The sequence below is a fragment of the Gossypium arboreum genome, chromosome 13 (assembly GCF_025698485.1).
Source record: "Gossypium arboreum isolate Shixiya-1 chromosome 13, ASM2569848v2, whole genome shotgun sequence".
Lineage (NCBI taxonomy): Eukaryota > Viridiplantae > Streptophyta > Magnoliopsida > Malvales > Malvaceae > Gossypium > Gossypium arboreum.
This window is the reverse complement of record NC_069082.1, coordinates 96,153,865-96,177,708: the sequence shown is the minus strand read 5'-3', so window position 1 is coordinate 96,177,708 and position 23,844 is coordinate 96,153,865. Positions and strand designations below refer to the sequence as shown.

At 33.9% G+C, this 23,844-nt stretch overlaps 1 protein-coding gene and 1 long non-coding RNA gene across 3 annotated transcripts; one reads left to right on the top strand and one right to left on the bottom strand.

The window, feature by feature from the left end:
* The first annotated feature begins 2,090 nt into the window (after positions 1-2,090).
* LOC108469912 (uncharacterized) lies at positions 2,091-5,838 on the top strand. Of its 2 annotated transcripts, none has more exons than XM_053024006.1 (2): positions 2,091-3,220; positions 5,466-5,838. In XM_053024006.1, exons 1-2 carry the CDS (start codon positions 2,276-2,278, stop codon positions 5,607-5,609), a joined length of 1,089 nt encoding a protein of 362 aa, XP_052879966.1. In that variant the 5' UTR covers positions 2,091-2,275; the 3' UTR covers positions 5,610-5,838. The 2 variants fall into 2 exon arrangements, with proteins under 2 accessions (XP_052879966.1, XP_017626512.1); XM_017771023.2 differs by having other exon boundaries at positions 2,093-3,220; positions 5,478-5,838.
* Positions 5,839-22,260: 16,422 nt separating this feature from the next.
* Positions 22,261-23,559, bottom strand: LOC108469528 (uncharacterized). The gene is made up of 2 exons (XR_001869122.2): positions 23,495-23,559; positions 22,261-22,708 (listed from the first exon to the last, which is right to left on the bottom strand). It is a non-coding gene; the product is annotated as an uncharacterized LOC108469528 (long non-coding RNA).
* Between the last annotated feature and the right edge of the window lie 285 nt (positions 23,560-23,844).

Below are 23,844 nucleotides of genomic sequence, written 5' to 3'. Positions count from 1 at the left end.
ATTCTATATAGAAAGATAAGCAAATGGTTTTAAAAACGTGTTTTGAAATCTAATGGTTTTATTAGGCCATTTTGGTTGTCAATGTAATATTCAGAATCTAGTCATAACGTCTAAGCCGGGTTTAAAAGGTTATACAACTTGAAAGGGTATTTGGGTGCAAGCTAAAGGTTCTTTAAATAGAGAGGAAAAGTGAGTTTCAAGCATTGAAACTATATCTATCACAATAGGGGATCGTCCTTCGACTTACGTGTCTTTATACCTCTGAGCAAAATGGGCTGGTTGAACGGAAGCATCTATAGATTGCTACTTTTGGACTCTCTATGCTTGCATATGCCTCCATGCCATTGGCATAATAGTATGAAACTTTCAGCAGTGTTATGTATATGATAAACAAGTTACCTTCCCTTCCTTTAGAAGTCATCTCTCCCTATGAAAAATTGTTTTAAATAAAACCGAACTATTCTTTTCTTCGAGTTTTTGGTTGTTTGCGTTTTCCTATTCTTCGGCCTTATCATGTTAATAAACCACAGTTTTGATCCACACCCTACACATTTCTTGGTCACTCACTAGTTCATGAAGGGAATAGGTATCATTATCATTCGAGTAAAATATACATCTCTTGTCATGTCACCTTTTATGAAAATATGTTTCCATTTCAAACCAACTCAATTACTTCAAATGTCTCTTGTCAGTTGGTGGGTAACTAGCTGAAGAACAAGGCGGCAATATTTCTAGTGATTTAATTTTTTAAGCACCTTTGATAACCCATAATAAAAAGAAAATGAAAGAAATTTTTCAATGAAAAAGTAAAGAAAATGATAATTAGATACTGAGACATTTATCATTTAATATAATATTTTTCAATTCTTTTAAATTTATCCTTTAAATATTTTACCTTTAAAATTTTAAAAATTACATTTGTCAAATAGTCTAATTATATTGTCTACTTATTTTTAAAAAATACCAAATATATTTTATAACCTAAATCTAACACTTATTTTTAATTTATCAAACAATAATTTAATAAATGAATTTTAGAAGATTTATATATATATTTTTATGAAACTTTATGCTAAATGTATTTCTTGCCAATTTTAGGAAGTTAGTGGATTTGACTAAAAGGAAAAATGATATATCATGAAAAATTTATTTAACCTTCTCAAATTTAATAACAGCTATTGAAAAATGTGTAGAATTAGTAAAAATTTCTCTCTAATTTATAAATGGGAAGATAACATATTCAACATACTTGAATTCTCGTCTTCTTACATTAACAATAAATTTCATTCCAAATTAAACTAAGACTCAATCAACTTGAATAAAATATCTTTAACTTAATTTAACAAATTAACTCATATGTAAGTATAGTAAGTGGGTGATTTTTGCTCACTCAACTTGATATACCTCTAAATAATTTGACGTTTATTTGATCCCAAATTAATTATTTATTTACTCCTTTCAAGTTGATTTGAAAAATTAAAGTTACATTTGATTTTGACTTGAATATATTTTTTATATTTATATTAAAATAAAAATAACTTTTAATTTTAATGATAGCGTTAATTTTTTAAGTATAAATATATTAGAGTAAATATTAATATAAAATTTATATCATAAATATTTATAATAATCGTTTTGGTGGAACGGATTTTCCCTAAATTCGACACCAACCTAACTCGACTAGTATTTAGAATAAGATCTGCCCGGCCTCCTAAAAGAAAAAAACTGATGAAACTCACTGTATCCAAGTATTGTTTTCTGCCAATTCGTATATATAGTGATCTCTTGGGCAGAAAGGTTTAGGTTTTGTTAATCATCCCATATAAGTAAATTATAATTAATGGGTACTCCATTCCTTGATACGTGTACTCTTCACGTTGACACTTGTCCTCTTTTATTCCTCATTTGTCTTCTCTCGATATCAGAAATAAGAAATCATATCAAAACTATTTCTCTGTTTCCACCTCCACCCAGTATTTTGACGTGGCAAGATTCTAATGGTGATCAATGTACATAGTCAACCATCTCTGTTTTGACCAACCAAATGATTTTGCCACGTCATCACTCACAACTTCAATTGTCTCCCTCTGTTCAACACTCAAAGCGCCTACCCGCCTTATCCTCTTTGGTCTTTGCATTTTTATTCCTTTCGCTCCTAAGTCATATAATTCGGATTCAATTTGGGGATTAGGGTTTGTGGAGTACTTCGTTTTTGGTTTTGTTCGCTCTTTAACTAGAAAAAAAAAAAAAATAAAACATCAATCAATTCCCTGCCATGGAAGGAGACTTACTAGATTGGGAGGTGCTCCACAACTCGGATTCTGACTCTAATTCTATCCTGGTTAACTCGCCCCAGTTGAGGAATCTTGAGGGAATCGAAGGTGATACTGGAGGGATGATAAGGTCTGATTACTTTTCTCTTGATAATCAGAGTATGTATGCGAAGGAAGGGGATGCAAGTGAAGAAGGCTCTATTGAGTCAGATAATCCGAGTTGGATTGATCCCAAGCCGGAGACTCAGTTTAGGAGGAATAATTCGGGTGATTTTTGGTCCGATTCGGGTAGTGATCGGTCAGATGATCGTAAATTAAGTGATTTCTCTGTGAAAAAAGACTTGGAGTCCGCTGAGAATGAGGTTTGTTTACAAGGGATTGGTAAACCGGAAGCTAGGGCTGACGGATTGGGTACATTTAAGCCTGATGGTGCCGAATTTACTGAATTGGATAGGATAAAGGAATTAGATTTTGGTGGGTTTGGCGATATTCAAGATCAGAATAAGGATTTGGGCGAGTTGTGGCCTGATGCTGGCGGAGATGGTTTGGTTTCAATGAAGTTTAAGGATGTTGAAAAAGAGGCTAGCATTGATTTTGGTGATTGTATGGAAAAGGGAGCGGAGATGGAGAATTCAGGCGAGCTTGATAATAGGAATAGCTCAACTTTGGATTTGGGAGTAGGACACGATACTACGGCTGGTAATGAAGGTTCTACCATTGATGAAATGAAGTTAAGTGCGAAATCAGTTAATGAGGAGGAGAAGAAGAAGGTAGTATGGTGGAAAGTTCCTTTTGAGCTCTTGAGATACTGTGTTTTAAGGGTTAGCCCTGTTTGGTCCTTCTCTGTAGCGGCGGCTGTGATGGGTTTTGTTATATTGGGACGTAGACTGTATAAGATGAAGCGGAAGAGCAGTAGCTTGCAGCTGAAGGTTACCATGGATGATAAGGTTAGTTGCTGCTTATATTTTCTATTATTGTTGTCAATATTTGAAAATTGAATTATCACTTGTCTCAGATTTATTATGTAATCAGATCACGTAAGTTGTCGGTTGTCCCTGCTGCTGCATAATTTAGATCCATTTTTGCTCTAGGGTTCACGTTGAAATTGAATTTCATTCCCTTTTATACAAGACTATTTATGATCCTTTCCATTTTTGTTGCGTCATCTCTTCAAGCTTCTCAATGACTAGTTGAGATCCTTTGTTTGATTGATTTGTCTGAGTTTTTACTCTGCATCTTTACGAATTTCTTGCTCTGGAAATATTTGATTATTAGGAGCTTTCCTGAGTGAACCTCGTGTTTGATTGATCATTAGTTCCTTGTCCAATCTCTGAATTTTTTCCTCCTTTTTACCCGTGGCTCCACTTGGTTCGCTATAAGTAACTTCCTAAAAGAAATGTTCTTGGGGAGGACTGATTCTTCTTTTGTTTCCCTTTCCTCCTCCACTGTTCTGTTCCGTCTTTCACTAACAACACTTTTAACCAATACAAAGTACAAGGATAAGCTGAAGGGAAAACACATATATAATGGAAAAACCAAATCAAGATTCAAACATCAAACTTTCTCACCATTAAATTGGATTTAAGACTATTTAGCTGATAGCTGAATCATAGCCCACACATTATCATGGTGAAAGTACATGTAATTAATATATAAGGTACATTGGATAGTCAAGTACTTGTAGCAGATCAGGAAAATTTTGGTTCAGTCGATACAGTTGATGATTGGTCCACTGCAAGATTTGCCTGTAAAACCATACTTCCCAAATAAAATATTGGGACAGAGTTTGAGAAGAGACAGGGACCGAGGATGGCTAGTGTTAGTTGGTCCTCATGGCAAGGTTGACCTCTAAAAACAACTTTCCCATTAAAACTATCGGAGTTGCTTTCCTTTATTTATTTATTTATTTATTCTTTTACTTGGTAAAATATTTTAGTTCGACCAATATCTTTTTCTGCCATGTCTTATATTGGAAAACAGAAAATAACTTCCTGGATGTCACGTATGCTAATGGAATAGTGACACTATCTTACTAGTAACGTGCTCCTGTTATGTTGTGTTTTATTTTGGAAGGAATCATTTTTCTTTCACAAGAAATTTAGATTATAAGAAAGGAAATATGTTATTGATTCTCCATTGTCTTCTCATTCAATTTGCTACTTTCCCATTCAGCTAGAACAATACACCTTTTGCTTCTAATGATGTGGAGTATTATTGTGTTTGTATACTTTTATGTACGAAGGATTAAGTGATGGATATGTTTGAGGATATAGCACGAGCAACATATATTGCATTACTCCATTGGAAAAAAAGGATTTTCATGACTATTTAACTTAAAGTTTGCTTTTTCTTGTATAGCTAAAATTTTTGTTTGTTGATAAGTTGCAATTAGTTTCTGCAGGAGTCTTACTTTTTTGAAGAGTCTTTTTTTTTTTTTTTACTTACATTGCATCAACAGCCAATATGACATTAATTAATAGAATGCGTGATCTCCCCCACAAGAAAAATATTGTGCCATAATTACCATGTGAACAGAGCAGACTCCCAAACGAAACACTTGATAAAAAAATTTAAGTCTCAAATATTATACTTCTGAATTTCCAAGTCGCAATAGCAGACAAAGCCTGGAAGTAAATTCTAACATTTGAAATGATTAATGGAATCATGAATCCATAACTACAACCCCCCCGAAAATTAACAGACCAAACAAAGCCAAATGAAAGTTGAGATATATCCTTACAAACTATGTTGTAGTCATGAATGTCCACATTGCACTCACAAAAACATTGTCCTGGAAGCACACGAACATAGAGGTAAAGTATAAAAAATCAACCATTCCAACAACTTTTATCTGCACTCCAAGGAGTTAGAGAAAAGGTGAAGGTTTTCCTTCTTGGTTGTTTGGTCCATTTATATTCTTCAGAAATACCGACTTTTTACGACTGCTTCTCTCCTTTTCTTTTGTGGAAATGGAGGTGGTTGGATTGGTAGGTTAAATTCGAAACTTCATGCGCATAACAAGTAGAATTGGTAGGTTAAAATAACCGGTTTGTTAAAATATTTATGGTATTAAGTTTGAATGTAGCTAAAACTAATTTAAGTTTAAACTAGTATAAGATGTCCTTTATATATATCAAAAGACCGTTATAGTCGACTGCTGATAAACATCCAACATTTTGTTCTTTGCTTGAGTTGTATTTGCAGAAGGTGTCCCAGTTTATGACTCGTGCAGCTCGTCTGAATGAGGCTTTTTCAGTTGTAAGACGTGTCCCAATTATACGGCCTTCGCTTCCCACCGCTGGGGTGAATACATGGTCTGTGATGAGTATGAGATGAAGGTGATACTGTGTAAAAAAGAAAAAAAGAAAAAGACCAGGGAGGGTGCCCACAAGGTAAGCCATAATATTATGTTTGCTTTGCTCTGTTAATGTAAGGATGATTGTTTTCAGTTTACTCTTTTGGTTATGTATGGGTTCTGAAATTGTATGTAAACTTCAGACTGTAATTTGTTTCAGTACCCTTTATGTTGTAAAACCTGGACCAATTATCTTATTATATTTCTAAATCTTTCTATCTGTACTGTAGAGTTTATTAATAGGGTTCTAATTGTATAGACTACTCCCACACCCAGCGATTTCAGTAGATGGTAGAATTAGGCCATCTCTTCTCCAGGGGTTTTTAATGCTCTTCAATGTTACTGAAGGGTTTAAGATGAGCCTGTATTTATAATAAAATGATAGAAATAATTAAAACATCTCAAAACAGGACATCATCCTAAACCCTTCACTAACATCATGATTTCTTTATGTATTGAGATGTTTGTGTATTTGTAATATCTTTATTTTTTGTTTTAATTATTTTTCATTTATTTTTTGGATCATGTATCATTTCCACCGTCGTAATAATTTGACTTCAATTCTAAAACCATTCATTTAGGATATATTATATTTATTTAGATATAGTTAAATATATATATTTTAAAATGATTCAATTTAAGGAAAATTTTTAGTTACTTACTTATTTCGGTTTAGTTTTAAATAGTATATTTAAAGTAGTTGGTTCGTAAGTTACCATGTGTATTTAATATGATGCTGATAGATCGATCAAATACTCGTTCAGAAAAAATGTTTTTATTTATTTTTGTTTTTAAAATATTTTTATATTATTTTACAATTTATGTTTGAAATTTATAATTTTTTAATTCAAGGTTTAAATTCAGGTTACTCAAAAGTTTACCATTACCTTCAACCAACATTGTTGGTTGTAAGGTTGTAAGGATTTTATAGCATAACGATTGATTTTAATGAAGAAGATGAAAGGAAAAAGAAGAGAAAAATAGAAAATTGGGAATTTCTCTTGGATTTTTCTTAATCTTCAATGTACACAGTTCTCAGTATATACACAAAAGACTTTGGGGATCTGTGACAAACTAAAACTGCCCTCAACTAATTACTTCACCAAGTCACCCATTTGTCAGTTCTACCACTCTTTTAACTTGTCTCGCAGTTTACACAAAAACCAAACAGATAGAGGCTTGGTATGTGTGCAACTTGATCGTGTGCAGGCACTTGACCAACAATCAGCTTACCTTTTGCCTCTCTTTCGCTAACGAAGAACAAATCATGTTTGAACTTGGAGGGCAACACTGAACTAGCGGAAACGACATGGTTAAAAAGTATTTGCACATACAACTCATTGAACAACGACTCCAATCACATAACATCGGTTTTGGCACTTGCAATACTCCCTGTACTCTACCTCAGCCATAGAATGAGATACGACTTGCTGTTTTTAAAACACCAGGATATAGGGGTGCCTCCAAAGGATAAATAATACCCTGTAGTGGACTTCTGATAATTGACATCAAGTTCCCAGTTAGCATCAGCAAAGCTAACAATTCACAATCTATTTGCAGACATGTAAACCATATGCAAGCTCAAGTCGAGTGATGACAACATATTGCAAAGCTCCAGCTATACTTCTATACTCCTTTTGATTCTCTGACTGCCTTCGACATTGGACATTTGACAGGTACTAACCATAGGGGTAGGCATTCCATTAGCTTAATCAATATGAATGTCCTCTAAGAGTTCAACTATTTACGTTGGCTTGAGAATAGTCCACTACTAGCAGTATGAGTTACTTCAATGACAAGTAGTTTAGTGAACCATATCTTTGAGAGAAAATTCAGGGTTCGATTGATGCACAAACCCATTGATTTTGGCAGCATCATAGCCAATTATGATGATGTCGTCCACATAAAACCTTCACAAATAAAGAAGAATCAGATTTAGATAATTAAAAACCCATAAATAGTAGAAAATCCTTCAATATAGTGCCTTCCAACGCTTGTAAATAAGCGGTTGTCCTCCTTTTTTGAACATATCCTAGAGGTTGTTCCATGTATATCTCTTCATAGAAAACACCATTTAAAAATGCATTGTTCATGTCCACCTGTCTCAAATGCCATCTTTTTGTAATAACAACGGAAAGGACAGTCTGAATAGTGACAGGTTTCACAACTGGAATGAGAGTGTCTTAAAAATCACAGCTTAAAACTTGTGATCGCCCTTTTGCAACTAGTCTTCATTTGTATTGAGCAACAAACCCATCTGGGTTTCTACAACCAATATGCTTTCTATTAGAGGGTAATGGGATCAATGTCCAAGTTTGATTTTGAATGAGGGCACGATATTCTACCTGGGTAGCTTGCCTCCATTCTTTGCTTGCAATCCAGGGCTCTCTTACATCTAGTTTAGCAAATATCGACCTTAGATCTTGTACCCATAGAGTGTGTATTTTGATGAGCAACATTTTGAGTAATAGGAACTTCATCTCTGATTGTGGGAGTTGGTAAAATGTTAGTGATACCCTCTTCTAACATCACAAGTACATTTTCAGGTATCATATGTACATTGTCATTTGTTGTAGGGCTGTTTGAAGTAATGAAATCTGAGGAAGTAGAAGGAGAAGAGGTTGAAACAAACCAGCTTTGGGATATTACAAGCATAAGATATGTAACATAAGAAACCTCATATTGACTGAACATTTGAATGAGGTTGAGAAGCAAACAAGAATGTTGCTCATCAAAGACAACATAGCGTTTGTATTAAGACATTGATAACCCTTATGAATAGAACTATATCCAAGGAAAGTACAAGACTTTGAGCTGTACTCAAGCTTAGGCTAATTGTAAGGCCTCAAATGTGGATAGAAACAACAACTAAGCAGTCTCCAGTGACTAGTTTGGTTGCACCCCATAGAGCACCTTATGAAGAGAACTATTTTGTGTAGAACAGAAGTAGGCAGATGAACTGCACTAACAAAAGCATAACTCCAGTACTTCATTAAGAGATACTTTGAGCAAGAAAGGTTAGCCCCATCTCTACAACAAGCCTATGCTTCAGTTTTGCTATGCCATTTTGCTCAAAGGTGCAAGTACAAACAACTTTGTTGAATACGAAATATGTTGGTGTTAAAACAAAGAAAAAAAAAAGCAAATGATATATGAAAACGAGTAAGAGACGAAGCAAATCTAATCTGTATAATTTTTAACAAAATAAAAATACATTATATGTCATTTGTTTCATCAAATACTCAACTAACTCCACTAAGCTATCTTGTAATTTTTAAAACATTACTTGAACACATGGATAAGCTGACTAATCAGCTTAATCACCACCTAAACTGTAACGCTCCCTTACCCGAGACCGTCACCGGAGTCGAGCATGAGACATTACTAAACTTATTTTAGCATTTAAACAAGTTCAAACAATTCTCCTAGTAAATTGTCAACCTGCGTCACAGTTGCTAAAAAAATCATATCTTGAGTTATGAAACTCAAAATCAAATCCCGTAAATTTTCCTGAAACTAGACTGATATATCTACTTATTAATTTTTTTCTAGAATTTTTGGTAGGGCCAATTAGTACAGTTTATTAGTTAAAATCTCCCCTGTTTCAGGGTTCGGCTACTCTGACCCCTGTACACTACGAATCAAATTCTTCATGTACAGAGATCCAATGACCATTTTGTTTGTTTCTCTTAAAAATAGACTCAATAAGGAATCCATAAACATAAAGTTTGAGCCCTAATTATTTTTACAAAATTTATGATGAATTTCTAAAGTCAGAACAGGGAATCCAGAAATTGCTCTGACCCTGTTTCACCTAAACGTAAATATCTCATAAAATACATCTCTTTTACCTATTTTGTTTCTTCCACATGAAAATAGATTCATTAATCTTCAATTCAATATTTTATTCATCATCTAATTCTATCTCTACTATTTTTAGTGATTTTTCAAACTCACATCACTGCTGTTGTGTGATTCTGTTTTATAGCCAATTTCACCATTTTATGGATTTCCATAGATTAGTTAGCACATAAAGCATAAGTGTTATCAAATATAATCTTGATTAGCCACTCCAATAGCTAATCATTCTCAAACATTTCCATGCCATCCATGAGCCATATCATAAGATTATATACACAAAATGATTATAATGCTATACATGCCATATTCCCAAATACAAGTCATTATACCGAAATAGTTTGTTGATAGTGTGAGCGCGCCTCCGACCGTTCCCGATCTCCTAGCCGGCTTGAAAAAACTACAAAGAATAGAGAGGAGGGAGTCAGCATAATTGCTTAGTAAGTTCACATGTAAATAGCAAGTAACATAACCATGCAATAATACGAAATCCACATTTGCATAATATCACCAAAGCATTCATATCATATTTCTCATTCATGATCCTACCATATTATTGTTATATTGAAGTCTCAACCCGAGGGTTAAGTACATACCTATACAAATTTTCTCATTCGCCACACTTACCAACATGACACCTTTGTTTTAGGTACTCATCTCATCCACTTAAGATTTACCCATTGAACACATCGGAATATGATTCGAATACACGGATTTCATGCACATAAGTGCCATACCCGCAGCTAGACAAACTCAATAGCCTGCGGAAATTATGTAGCCAAGCTACCATGTAACCCGCCCATAAGTGAACTCGAACTCAACTCAACGAGCTCGGGCGTTCGCATCCATAAGTGAACTCGGACTCAACTCAACGAGTTCGGATGCCTAGTTACATCTCACGAACTAGGACTCAACTCAACGAGCTCGGAACTCAAATATCTTAGTGACATGTCACTTGTATTCTATTCTATTCCCAAGGTTCAAACAGGCTTTTTCCTCGATCACACATCTTTGCCGTCTTCCACGGAATATCAAAACCGATACTCGGTAGCAATTCATATTTAACAAGTAGCACACATAATTTGCATATTACTCAATAATAACCACAAAGCATAATATTTCATGATATTAATCATCATATCATATAAATAACATTAAATTACTTAAAATGACAATTATGTTACTACATTTACACCTAAATTTACCTCGGTACAAAATAAAGAAATTTTGCAATTTAGTCCACAATCTTTTCCTTTCCCTGATCAAGGTCTATTCCACGTCTTTCTTGGTCTAAAATAACACATTTAGCTGATTTAATACTCACATTTATCAAAATATTCCTTAACTCTAACTTTGGAAAAATTATGATTTTGCCCCTAAACTTTTGCATATTTACACTTTTTCCCCAAAGCTAAAAAATTAAAATTTTTTCCAAAATTATTATGGTTTATGACATGCTGATAATTTTTCCTTTCTATGGAAACATCAAATTCTCACTCTAACATGTAGTTATAAACATTAGGTATTTTTACCGATTATGTTATTTTACTCGTTTTCACGTAAAATCGTTTAGCAAAAGTTGTTTAACACAATTTGAAGCTTCATATTCTACCATAAAACGTCAAAATAAACACATTTCACCTATGGGTATTTTTCCAAATATAAACCCTAGGTTAAATTATTGCTAGAATAAGCTAAATCAAGTTACCGGGACTCTAAAAACGTAAAGAACATTAAAAATGGGGCTTGGAATCACTTACTATGGAGCTTGGAAGCTTGAAACAAACCCTAGGTATGGAGAACCCTTGAATTCGTCCTAATAAAGAAGATGGACATATTTTGCCATCTTTTTCCTTTTTTTAATCTTTTAATTACCAAATGACTAAAATACCCTTCATTAAAAACTTTGGTTATTTCTACCTATGTATGTCCACTTTTGTCCATGAAAACCTAATAGTATAATTACCATTTAAGGACCTCTACTTCAATTATGCTATTCAATTAAATCCTTTAACATCTAAAACTCATATTTATCAACTTTTGCAATTAAGTCCTAATAGGCAAATTAGACATGCAATTCATGAAATTTTCTATCGATATTCTAACACATGCATCTAATCACTCAATAAATTATAAAAATTAATTGATATAAATTTTTCTACTTCAGAATTATGGTTTCGAAACCACTATTCCGTTTAGGCCGTAATTCGGGATATCACATAAACATCTACATATAAACCAATTAAACCTTAAAAAAAAACTTAACAAGATCAATTACAAAAGAACTAAGCAAGATTGCCATGCAACTCGACAGAATCTTCATGCACTAAAACTTTAGCTGTAGCTCGTACCTTGCCACTTTGCGGAGTCAACTCGTAGTTCATCATGTGTTCGAGTTGCTAAATGGTTGGCCAACTTGTAACACTCCTCCTTGGCCTCCATGCTGCAAACGCCAATATCATTCCTTAAATTCTCGAACTTGGTAGTCCCAAGAGGCTTTGTTAGAATGTTTGCTAGCTGATATTTCTAATTTTAATGAACTAGTTTTACCTCATTTGCTTGTTGCACTTATTTCAAAAAATGATATTTGATCTTGAAGTGTTTTTTTTTACCATGAAACACTGGATTCTTTACAATTACAACATTAGATTGATTATCAAATTTGATCTATGTTTCTTCCTTTTGGTTTAAGTTCAAATAAATCAAGAGTTTTCTTAGCCAAATGGCCTGGTTAATAGCTACAACAACTACAACATACTCTTCTTCAGTTGTTGATTGAGCTATAGATTGTTGCTTCTTTAAGCTCCAACAGAAAACACTTGAGTCTAAGGTGAAAAAATAACCAAAGGTGCTCTTCATATCTTTAACTGGTCTTGCCCAGTCACTGTTTTTGTAACCAAGCAGGTTCACCTTATTAGTTCTCATGAATTTGATCCCAAAGCTTAATGTCCCTTTCACATACCTTGGAACTCTCTTAGCAAATTTGTAATGTGCTACATTGCTGTAGTGCATGAACCTTGAAAATGAACTTACAACATACATGATATCTGGTCTAGATGTTGTTAAGTAAAGTAAGCATCAAACTAGACTCTTGTAGCTTATTTCATTCACCTTTTCAAGATCTGCCTTATTGGTGAGCTTCTCTCTTTGAGGAATGAGAGTGCTCATTGGCTTGTAGCTTTCCATGCAATGTCTGCTCAAAATCTTCAGGGCAGAAGCATATTGGTTTATGAAAATTTCCTGATGAGTCTAAAATACTTCCATACCAAGGAAGTAAGTCATCTCCTTTAAGTCATTAACATAAAGTGACACTATCCACAATGTTTCTTTCTCATTTTTCTTCACATACAGTGTTAGCTCACTTGTGCTTCTTCCAAATCCCAAACATGTCAAATGACTGTCGATCTTCTCATATTAGGCTCTTTGAACCTATTTTAGGCCATATAAGGCCTTGTTCAATTTGTAAACCTTAGTCTCACTTCTATATGAAACAAAGCCTTGAGGCTGATCAACATAAATTTCCTCATTCAAAAAGTCATTCAAGAAGGTTAAATTTACATCCAATTGATGTATCTTCCATCCTTTTTGAGCTGCAAGAGTTAATAACAATTTAATTGTGTCTAACCTTGCCACAAGTGCAAAGGTTTCACCATAGTCTACATCATACTACTGACTAAATCCCTTTGCAACTAGCCTAGCCTTGAATCTGTTGACTGAACCATCGTGATTTATTTTATTTTTGAATACCCATTTGACCCCAATGACCTTCTTGTGAACTGGTTTGTTAACAAGTTCTCATGTTTGATTCTTGTTGATCATGCTAATTTCATCCTTCATGGCTTTCCTCCAATCAATTTCTTGTGCTACCTCTTCAAATCTAACTAGCTCTAGTATTGTTAAGTTACATATTTGATAAAATTCAGTAATAGGCTTGATACCTCTAACTAGAAAGTGATTAAACCCTTCTTTAGCTTGTGCTTCAACTTCTTTAAATTGCAGGTCTAATTCAAGCTCACTTTGCTTGTGCATTTCCTTTTCAGTTACATCCCATCTCTATGTTCTGCTTTCATCAAACTTCACATCTCTACTCACAATGACTTTGCTTGCAAATGGATCAAAAATCTTGTAACCCTTTTTGTTGCTATTATATCCAACAAAGATATCTAACTGTGATCTTCTTTCTAGTTTACTTTTCTTCACATATGGTACATGAATAAATTAGCTACAACCAAATACTTTCAAGTGTTAAGCAGAAAGTTTGTGTCCAAACCAAGCTTTAAATTTGGTCTTCTTTTCACAGCTTTGATTGGTAATCTATTCAGCAAATACACTGAGGTATTTACTGCTTTTGCCCAAAATTTGTTTGGCAGCTTGTTTTCAAACAATAAGTACCTAGCCATGTCTATTACAGTCATATTTTTTCTTTTACACACTTTATTTCTTAGTGGAGTGTAGATGTTAGTGAGCTGGTGGACGATTCTTGCTTCTTTATAGTACTTCTCAAACTTATTTGCAGTGTACTCGGTTCTATTATCAGACTTGAGCTTCTTTAGTTTACAATTAGCCTAATTTTTAACTAATGTTTTGAACTTCCAAAAAACTTTAGGTACTTTAGACTTTTGTTTCAAAAAATAAACTCAACAATACCTTGTGGAGTCATCAATAGATAGGATAAAATACTTGCTACCATTTAGAGAAGGAGTCTTCATGGGTCCACATACATTTGTGTGGACCAAATGTAGCTTCCCACTTGCCTTTTAGGCTTTATTGACAGGAAAATGAAGCCTGGCTTAGTTTCCAAGCTGACAAGCTTTACAAATGCCACTATGATTCTCTATTCTGACCATGTTTTCTACTAAACTTGATCTACAAAGCTAACTGAGAGACCTATAGTTCACATGTCCCAGTCTTTTATGCTAAAGATAAGATTCATCCACAAAAATGGTGTAGGCACTTGTGGCCACTAAATTCTAATCTAGGATAAAGCTTTTGTTGTTCATAGCTACTGACACTACTTCCTATCCTAGTGAGTTAGTTATTTCATAGCCAAAATCTTTAAAAACCATAGTATAGTTCTTCTAAACTAACTGAGCAATGCTAAGGAGGTTCTAATCAAAATTAGACACTAAACAAACATTGGAGATAACCTTAGTACTTGATGGAGTGCTTGAATAAACTGGCCATTTCCATTCTGAACCATTGAATTGCAACTTCTGTCAATCTACTTGAGGATGCTTTCATTAGGTGTCATGTGGTTGGTGTAGCCACTATCAATCAACCAGATCTTGTTGACTTTTTTTCTTGAAGAAAAACAAGAGGTAGTGAACACTTTCTCCTCTTGAGCTTGGTTCTCATCAACTGCTTGAGCCTGAGCATTGTGTTGCTGCTACTGTTGCTACTATGGTTGTCCTTTGTTTTTGCACACCATCTCCATATGGTCAAGTGAATGGTCTTCTTGTAGTGAGAGCATGGTGGATATTCTTCTTCCCACCATCTCTCATTGGCCTTTTTTTCTTTTTTGTCTAGCCTTTCTTTCCCTTGTAGCTTGAGGAGCTCGAGCCTTTCTTGTTTCTAGCCTGAAAGGCTCCTTCTAAATGCTCCTCATGTCTAAATGCTCTTCTTTACTCTTAAGCATATAGAGCATTTATTAGTTCAGATCGGGAGATTATTGATAGGTCTCTTGAGTCTTTTAGAGAGGATATTTTTGACTCATACCTTTCAAGAAGTGTTATAATAACCTTCTTAACAACTTTGTTGTCACTACACTGATTTTCGAGTAGCTTGATGTTGTTGTGTTGGATCTGGTGCCTTAAGTGTAGTATTTTTTGTCAATTTACACTTGTAAATTTTTTGAATGTATTGGTTAATAAACTTATTCATGAATTACAATAATACCTTATATAATGTCCTCATATGGTTTTTGCACGCAAATCAAAGTGGAACCAATGTTGCCCATTGGTTGTCTAACGTTTAAACTAATAAAAAATGGTATCATGTGGTCGGATCATGATACGAAAAGATAACTTGCATTAGTAGACGAACCTAAATATGTCCTTAGTCTAATTGAAAATAAGAAAACCAATTGAAAGACTAATATGTCATCTATCAAGTTCAACTGGGGAGATGCTTTGTCTTGGGCATTGGAACGAATGTCACCCAAAAGATAGAGGCATAAATATGACTGACTGGAGTAGACTGACAATACATCAAACTAGATCCAAAAAGAATAGATCCTAAATCTATTTCTGGATTTATTCACTAGTGACGTTCATAGTGTGGCATACTTAAATCCTGAGTGGATGACAGGCTATGTATGAGTGGCTCGTACACTTTAATGTAAGTAAAAGCTTGAGTTTGAATAGGTGATGAATCAAAAGCTGGTGAGTTAGGTGTAGGACTTATTCAATATGTAGTGTCATTCACAATAGTGGAATTCATAGTCCGAGACATGGGCAAATGATATCTTTCCATTGGCATTACATGGTTGATGAAAAGTAAACGTGGTCACGAGTCGTTCGTCTTTGTGATGAATGACTTGATTACTATTTGAAAGTAATAGAATTTTTATAAAGGAATACGTAATGGTTATGATGAGATAAAATAGGATCATATTGAGAGAACGAATATTATCCCAAAGAGATTAAGGATACCCTATGAGGGTAACACACTTATGACTAGGTCATTGGATGAGCACTAATCGAGTTGCTTTTGTAATGGTATGCCGTTAGGGAGAGCTCAGTCACAATACTATAGTGGAATGATTTCGTGACTGAATGAGCTTATAATTAATAGGTGAAAAGCTAAAACTTAATTATAAACCATTTGATCCTTAGTTGCATCCAATCAGTCTCTTCGCTAGCTCATTGAAACCAGAAATGAATATTGTGTTTGAATCAAATTGAACATAATGAATAAAAATAGAGTAATGAAAAATATTCAGAAATGATTATGGTTTTCTTTGAAATGGAAAAATTGAAATCATTTGCAAATGAATGTGGTTTTCTCAAAATGGAAATAGAAATTGAAATGAAAATGAAAATGAAAATGAAAATGAGAAATGATTCATTTGCAAAATAACATGGATTACTTAGAAATGACCGTAAGAATGAATTTATATATTTTGAGCTATTTTAAAGCCAAAAAATGGAAATAAACCATACGGTCTGAGTGAACAAGTTGAATGGTGAAATATTAAATATATTTTCTAGAAAATTTTACCAAGGTTAAAATCGTCATAATTTAACAGAGGTAAAATTGAGATTAGAAAATTATTTAATTGAATATAAATATTGAAGTTTATTTTGGGAAATAGAAAAATAGAATCGAGTCGGATCAGATTACAAAGTACTGGGTCGAAATGTTCAGGAAGTACTCGTAATTGGACCCGCTGTGAGAGAGACCCAAAATCCCCTCATGGATTATAAAAGGGCAGCAACCCTAGTAGGAAAACTAGGGGATGTCGTCTACCCTACTACTACTTTTAAGTAGGAAGATGTTTTTCTAGTCGAAATAAACTTCTACAATTCAACAAGGGTTCTACTTTCTCTTCCTATAAATAGATGACACTGGTAGAGCTATTTACACAACTTTAAGATATTATTACTCTATCGAAAAATAGAGAGACTTTATTCTCAACTATTAAATATATTTTTCTAGAATAACAATTCTACTGGTTTCTATTTGAGAAGAAATGATTTTCTTTCCACAAAAAAGAAAAAAAATTATAGTTTTGTGTTTTGATTCAATTGGCTCAAGCCCACACTCGAAGCAAATTGTGATACGAGAATAGCGAAGAAGATTGTTTCATTGAAAGTCAAGAATGAAAAGGATCCATCTATCTGAAACACATGTATGATTTTGGTTTAGGGTTTATTGCTATAAATACCACAAACTAGGTCAGTTTTTAAAATTTTCATTTTCCATTGTGCAGGAAAATTGTTTTCAAACTAGATTTTTTCCAACATGTTGACCACTGCCATGATTCTTTTCGATTTTTGCTTGACTGTCTCAACCTTTTCAAAATCTCTCCTGAGATTGATGAGTTGCTATTGCCTAGTCTTCTGTGAGCCTTGAAATTCCTCCTTTAGCTTATCCCAAGTTTGTTTAGGATTCTCACAGGCCATGATTTTGGTGAATATAACATTTGAAACATCATTTTGTAGGCAGGACTAACAGCCACCAAACATGCGAACGTTTGGACTGGAAATACCACAACAAAAGATATGGAATTAAAACAATGGTTTCCGCAAGTATACGGGTCAAATTGTAATATAGTATTGTACGACGGGATACTGGAAGTACTTCGAGGATCGTACCCAAGGTAGGATGGATTAAGTCTAAAAATATCTTCTACAGTAATAGGTCTAAACAATATTCACCAAAAAAATGATATTATGATAAATGATAAAGAGAATTAATGTTATGAATTGAAATAAAATTACTAGAACAAACTTAATCAACTAGGAAATTTCGATTGACAGGCAAAAGATTAACTCGCTTTAGTAATTGTAATTAACTTTAGAACTCGGGTTTTAGTGAATTAGCTAATAACTAATGAATTATTACCTATCAGCCTCTAACTGATTAATCAATAAATACTTACTTATCACTCGACCTTTTTTTCTAAACTAGGATAAATTACGATTTACTCGACAAATTTATATCTCGATCTCATTTTACCTAAATGACTTCTTAGGGTCATCAATCCTAGGGTTTAAGCACACATAATTTATACTAACTAATTCTCATGGGAAACCCTCATTCTTTCTTTAATTACTTTCACATCTACTCGTTAATCGTCCTAAAGGACTTAGCCACTCATGGATCTAGATGTCATTCTCCTAATAATTAATTTAATCATGCAAGAACACAAAAATTAAACAAAAAAATAGGAAATAGAAATTGACCCGTTTGGTAAGTTGGATGCGCTTGGATCTGTAAAATCTTTAAACAACTATGGAGATACTGATGTCGATAAGCAAGAAGTGAAAGAAAAATATAAAATTAATTAAAAAAAAGTCTTGGATTAAAATTGAATCCAAGTTGAAGAACAAGAAAATAACTATTTGGAAAGAAAATAGAAACCTAATTAAAATTAAATCTACTAACTGAAACCTAAAAAAAAAGTCATTTGTAACCTCCCTAACCTGGCCTAGACGTTATGACCAGATTGTGAAGATTACATTAGTCACTGAAAGGATTAAAGAATGTTACGAACCATAAATAGAACCTAATCCTACTATTGTTGGAAAGGAAATGTAACGCCCCAATTTTCGGGAATCCTGTGAATGTTGGCATAGGTTTAATTATGTTAGTGGGCCTCTAGAAAGCCCAAGCTTAAGATAGAACCCGGCAATTTTAGTTAATTTTTGTTCCGTAGCAAAAAGGGGGTGAAATTATGAAATAGAACCTATGTGAAAATGTTTGAAAATGCTATAGGCTAAATTGAAGTGGCCAAATAAATAGGAGTGCAAAATAGGAGGATTTGCATGACAAACCTCCCATTTTACATGAAGTGGCCAGCCATCATGTTGTTGTAGACAAAATGTGCACTTGATATCCATAATTTATGGTACAAATTGATACAAATTGATAATAGGTTAGGTAAATGTTCCATGATAATGGGTTAGGTAAATGTTTCATGATAATGGGTTAGGTAAATGTTTCATGATAAGAATTTCATGTCTTTTGTATTAAAGAATTAAATGGATGAAATATGAAGTTTTATTAAAAGAAAAAGGGGTGAAAAGAACAAAGTTTTGTCCATCTTTGTTCATCATAGCTGAAAGTTAGAGAAGAGAAAGGAGAGGAGAAAGCTCTTGAGTATTCGGTCATTAGGAGGAGGAAAATTGAAGGTAAGTTCTTGGTATCTTGCTTCTTATTTTAAGGTTCATGAGTTCATCTTGATTCTACCTTAACTCTTGAAGCATATTTTGGTTTTTAGTTGTGTTGTGAACATTTAGTCATGAATTAAAATGAAAGAAATGGTTGTTGTTTCATGTTCTTTTGATGAAAAATGGAAGATAGGTGAAGTTGAGACAAACAAATGAGCATGCATGTGCCTTAGATGTTAAAGGGAAAAATCAGCTAACATGTTGTGCTTTAAAATGATGAAATGGAGATTATACTTAAGTAAAATCATAGATATGTGATGATTGATTGGTGATATACATGTTTAAATAACATGCATGCAAGGTATGTGTGAAAGAGTGATTTGGTAATAAATCTGCTTGGGACAGCAGCAGTAACGTGATTTTGGAAAATCACCATAAATTGTGGGAGATGAATTAGAAGCTGAATAAATTATGTAATTAAAGGTTATTGAGTCTAGTTTCTAATGAAATAAACAAGAACATATTTTGAATTCTGTAAAATGAGAAATTTGATTCGTAATAAAGAGTGGTCAGATTAGTCAAACAGTGAAACATGGGAAACTTTGAGAAAAATCTGGTATTGATTGGCTAAACCAAAAATTCTGAAAATTTTATGGATAGAATATATATGAGTCTATTTTCAAGGAAAATTAACGGAATTTGATTTGGAGTTTTGTAGCTCCAGTTATAAATAATTTAGTGACTGTTACTCAAGAAGACAGCTTGCAGTGAAATTATGATTATGTGGTAAACATTGACAAAAATTTGTTAATGAGTTGCTTATTAATTTCTTATAAGCTTACTATGATCTGTAGGTGTGGTTGGTCGAATATTGTAAGGGGTTAATATGTAGTTCGTATTTGAATAGTTAGATTAATGTGTTAGTAATCCAATTGTAGGCAGTTCGTGTATGGGTCTCGTCAGCATATCGTTGCAAACAGGTGTGTAACTAACACCCTCTTTCTTAGTCTGGACCGGCAAAAGTCGAAAAGCCGAAATGCCGAAAACCGGTATTTTATAGATTTGCGAGTGTGCGAATGCTCGTGAGGTAAATCGATTAATATTTTTGGTAAACTGCAAAATTTGGATTGCAAAGTGCATGATTTACGTGCCTCGATATTTTTGGGCTTAATGGGCCAAAATTGGAATGACGAACAAACAGCCCAATTCGGTAAGAACCCTCGGTAGTGATTACATTAGTACGTGAAAGGTAGGAATATGCATGAAAAACCCTAAAATAGATAAATTACTGAAATACCTTAGTGGAAAATTTACGTTTTACCCCTAGGAGATAAATTACGAAATACCCCTAGGGTTAAATTGACCTAAATGCATGTTTGATTGTTGTTATTCACTTTGCATGCCATGTTGTTATTATCGATGCATGGGATGGGATATTGACGGAGGAAGTCTGAAAGTGGCTTATCCACGTATTGGAGGCTTTGCCTTAATTTATCTGATAAGCGAGCAACAAGGTTGCAAGCTGTGGAGTGTTAAATTTGGGTGGGTTGAGCTATTCCCACATGGAATGTATGGTGGTACGGGTGGAGTGTAGTGGTTGGTGGGTTGAGTAGTCTCCCAAATGGGCTTGCATATGTTTCTTGATGTTGCATGTATTTTGAAATGGGCCTATGGGCCATCTTATTATCTGAATAAGGGGCTAAGGCCCGGTTTATTATAATCTGAAAAGGGCTCGCCCAAGATACCATTATTACTGAATGGGCTTAGGCCCAATAGGCTTGAGCTGATTTGGGCTTTGAATGGGTTTTCCTTACACACTGAGTTTCCCCAAACTCACCCCTTTTATTTTCATCCACGCAGGAAATCCCCAACCATAGTGGGCTTGGAGCGTGAGGGAATTGAGAGTGGCCACCGTTCGAAAGTTTAATTTTCTTACGGTGAACTGGACATCCTTTATTTACGTTTGAAGTTTTGGGTTTAAATGTAATAAGGCCGCTTAATTATTTTGATGGTTTTAATATGTATTACTAAGATAGGTATTACTTATTTTAACTGTTGAAATTGGATAGCTTTAGGCGCGTTTTCAAAAACAACAATTGATTTCAAAATAACACGACAACAAATAAAGCTTCCATAATGAAAGTATTTTCCAAAATTAATCACTTTTCCTAAAATGACTTAATCAAATCGGTTTCCTAGAAATATCCATGCCGTTAAGGTGTGGCAATGGCGGTATGCATGTCTAGGATTGGATCCGAAGGAAGCTTGGTACTTAAGCGATCCGATGGACTCACCACCTCTTTTCGGTTTCCTACGGTGCACTGACTTCCATTCACTTTAACCTTTAATGAATTAATCTTTTGAACATCAAGTACGATTTTCTGGACTTAGAATGGAATTTTTTTTTTACGTTTTTAATGTGGCATGCCGGATCCGGCCATAACTTCTAGGCCGGGTTTGGGGTGCTACAGGAAACCTACGATTGCTCTTGAGTTAGTTTAGAAAACATACATTTATTTAGCCGTGTAATCTTAAGACTTATTTTATTATTGATAGTGACATTTTAGGAAACTCGTTGTCTGTCTCTTTGTTTCGTAAAATCTTGTTACCTTTTAATGCAACAGAAAATAGTAATTATGTCAGGTTTTAATTAGGTCAAGTAACATGCATTTTCTAGTTATCATATATTTTTAATGTGATGAATAAATGAATGCATAACCCAAATCCAAAAGCCACAAACCACATTACAAAATTAAAACTTACAGTTCAAAAACCAAATAAAACTTATTAAAAATTATTTAAAGTTGAAATAGTCCAAATTCCATGGAACGTTTGCATGCCAGGTCCTGTCTTAGTCTTGATCATTTCGTGAGAAGTTAAGACTAGGGGTTGAGCATATAATAGCTCAGTGTGGGTCATTAGAAGTATAAATGATCAAAGATTTTATTACAATTCAGTATATGACACATCTCAATAACATTTCATTATCGCATGTATAAGTCACGGAAATGATATAATAAAAAGGAGATTTCTTAAAAATCCATCTGCTACATACCACGAGTTCCCTAGAACTCGTCTGCCAAACACCAAACAATGCGAATCAAAGGTCAATGTGGATAATACCATCGGTATGGTAGTACAGTTATACTACCAATAAATATACAGACAAGCTACCAGTAATTTTGTGGACAAGTCACCAATAACAATTTGCAGGATAATAGCTGCCAGTAGGTTGTGAATACACAACGTGGTTGTAGATAAAAATTACCAATAATTCGATCAAATTAAAAATCTCTTCAGTACTCCCGGTGCAGTGCACTAACAACAATGATGCAGACTTAAATTGCCGTAGGTAGTCCATGGAACTTCTTCGTCAACCACATAACCCACTCCATGCAAATGTAATATGACATACAATCAGTAATCAATTCATGCTATCAATATCAGTCATGGTACAATGGTTTGCGTAAATATCAATAATTAGTGTCAGTGCACGCTTTACATGCTTTTCACTTAACAAAATTTTTTAGCATATAATTATGCTTTTAATACATGCTCGATTTAGATTTTCACTCAATTAGACAATCAATTTAATAGTTTCATGGGTATGTAAAATACAATACAATCTAGTCATGCTTTAATATGCAATTTGAACAATGGCATTATACGTCAAACATTACGCCTGCATCCCATATTCAATGAACTCGATACAATTAATTCAAAACATGTCACAATCAACATAAATCAATCCAGAACATTGGAAACCAACCAGACACTCAAGTATCACAATCACACATACCGACAATCCCGATAAAGGCTTAACCATCTAGTTAGTAGTTTTAAAGTCACATACAATGTTCGCTAGCTTTTAATACGCCTAGTAGGTCGTTCAACCATGCCCAACCAGCAAAAATTTTATAATAACTTTCAATTTATAAAAATAATTTAACAATCGATTAAACAATGTTAGGACCCACACATTGTTACGCACTTTGCAACAGTAAGCTGTAAGAGTCTGCGTTTTCGCACTAATGCCTTAAATGTACCCAAAACCAAATTATAACATCTAACTCGTCAAATTATTGTTAAAACCGACCTTGAAACACCCCTAAGGGTTCAGCTAAATCATTGTTACACCATATAATTTTCAAGTCCACTCTGGTTAAGTAACTTACACTGATTTTATGTGAAAGAGGGTGCGAACAAAAACCGAATTCACTTCTGGTCTGGGATGTTCAAACCAGAACCTAAAACATAAGTAACAATAAAAAATTGTAACTAAAATTCAAGTTAAGGGCTTATACTATTTGACCTAAGCAACAACTACTAATAAATTGAAACAATGCAAGATCTCGCATAGATATGCACTTTACACTACCTGTTAACCATATCTGAGTTGTCGAATAGACACTTTGGATACTATATCAGTTGAGAACATTTAGATCAGATCTAATTAGAGGATAAATCAAGAAACTTATTATTGTAAGGGGCGAAAATTGAAAGAAAATCGACAACCCAAATCAAC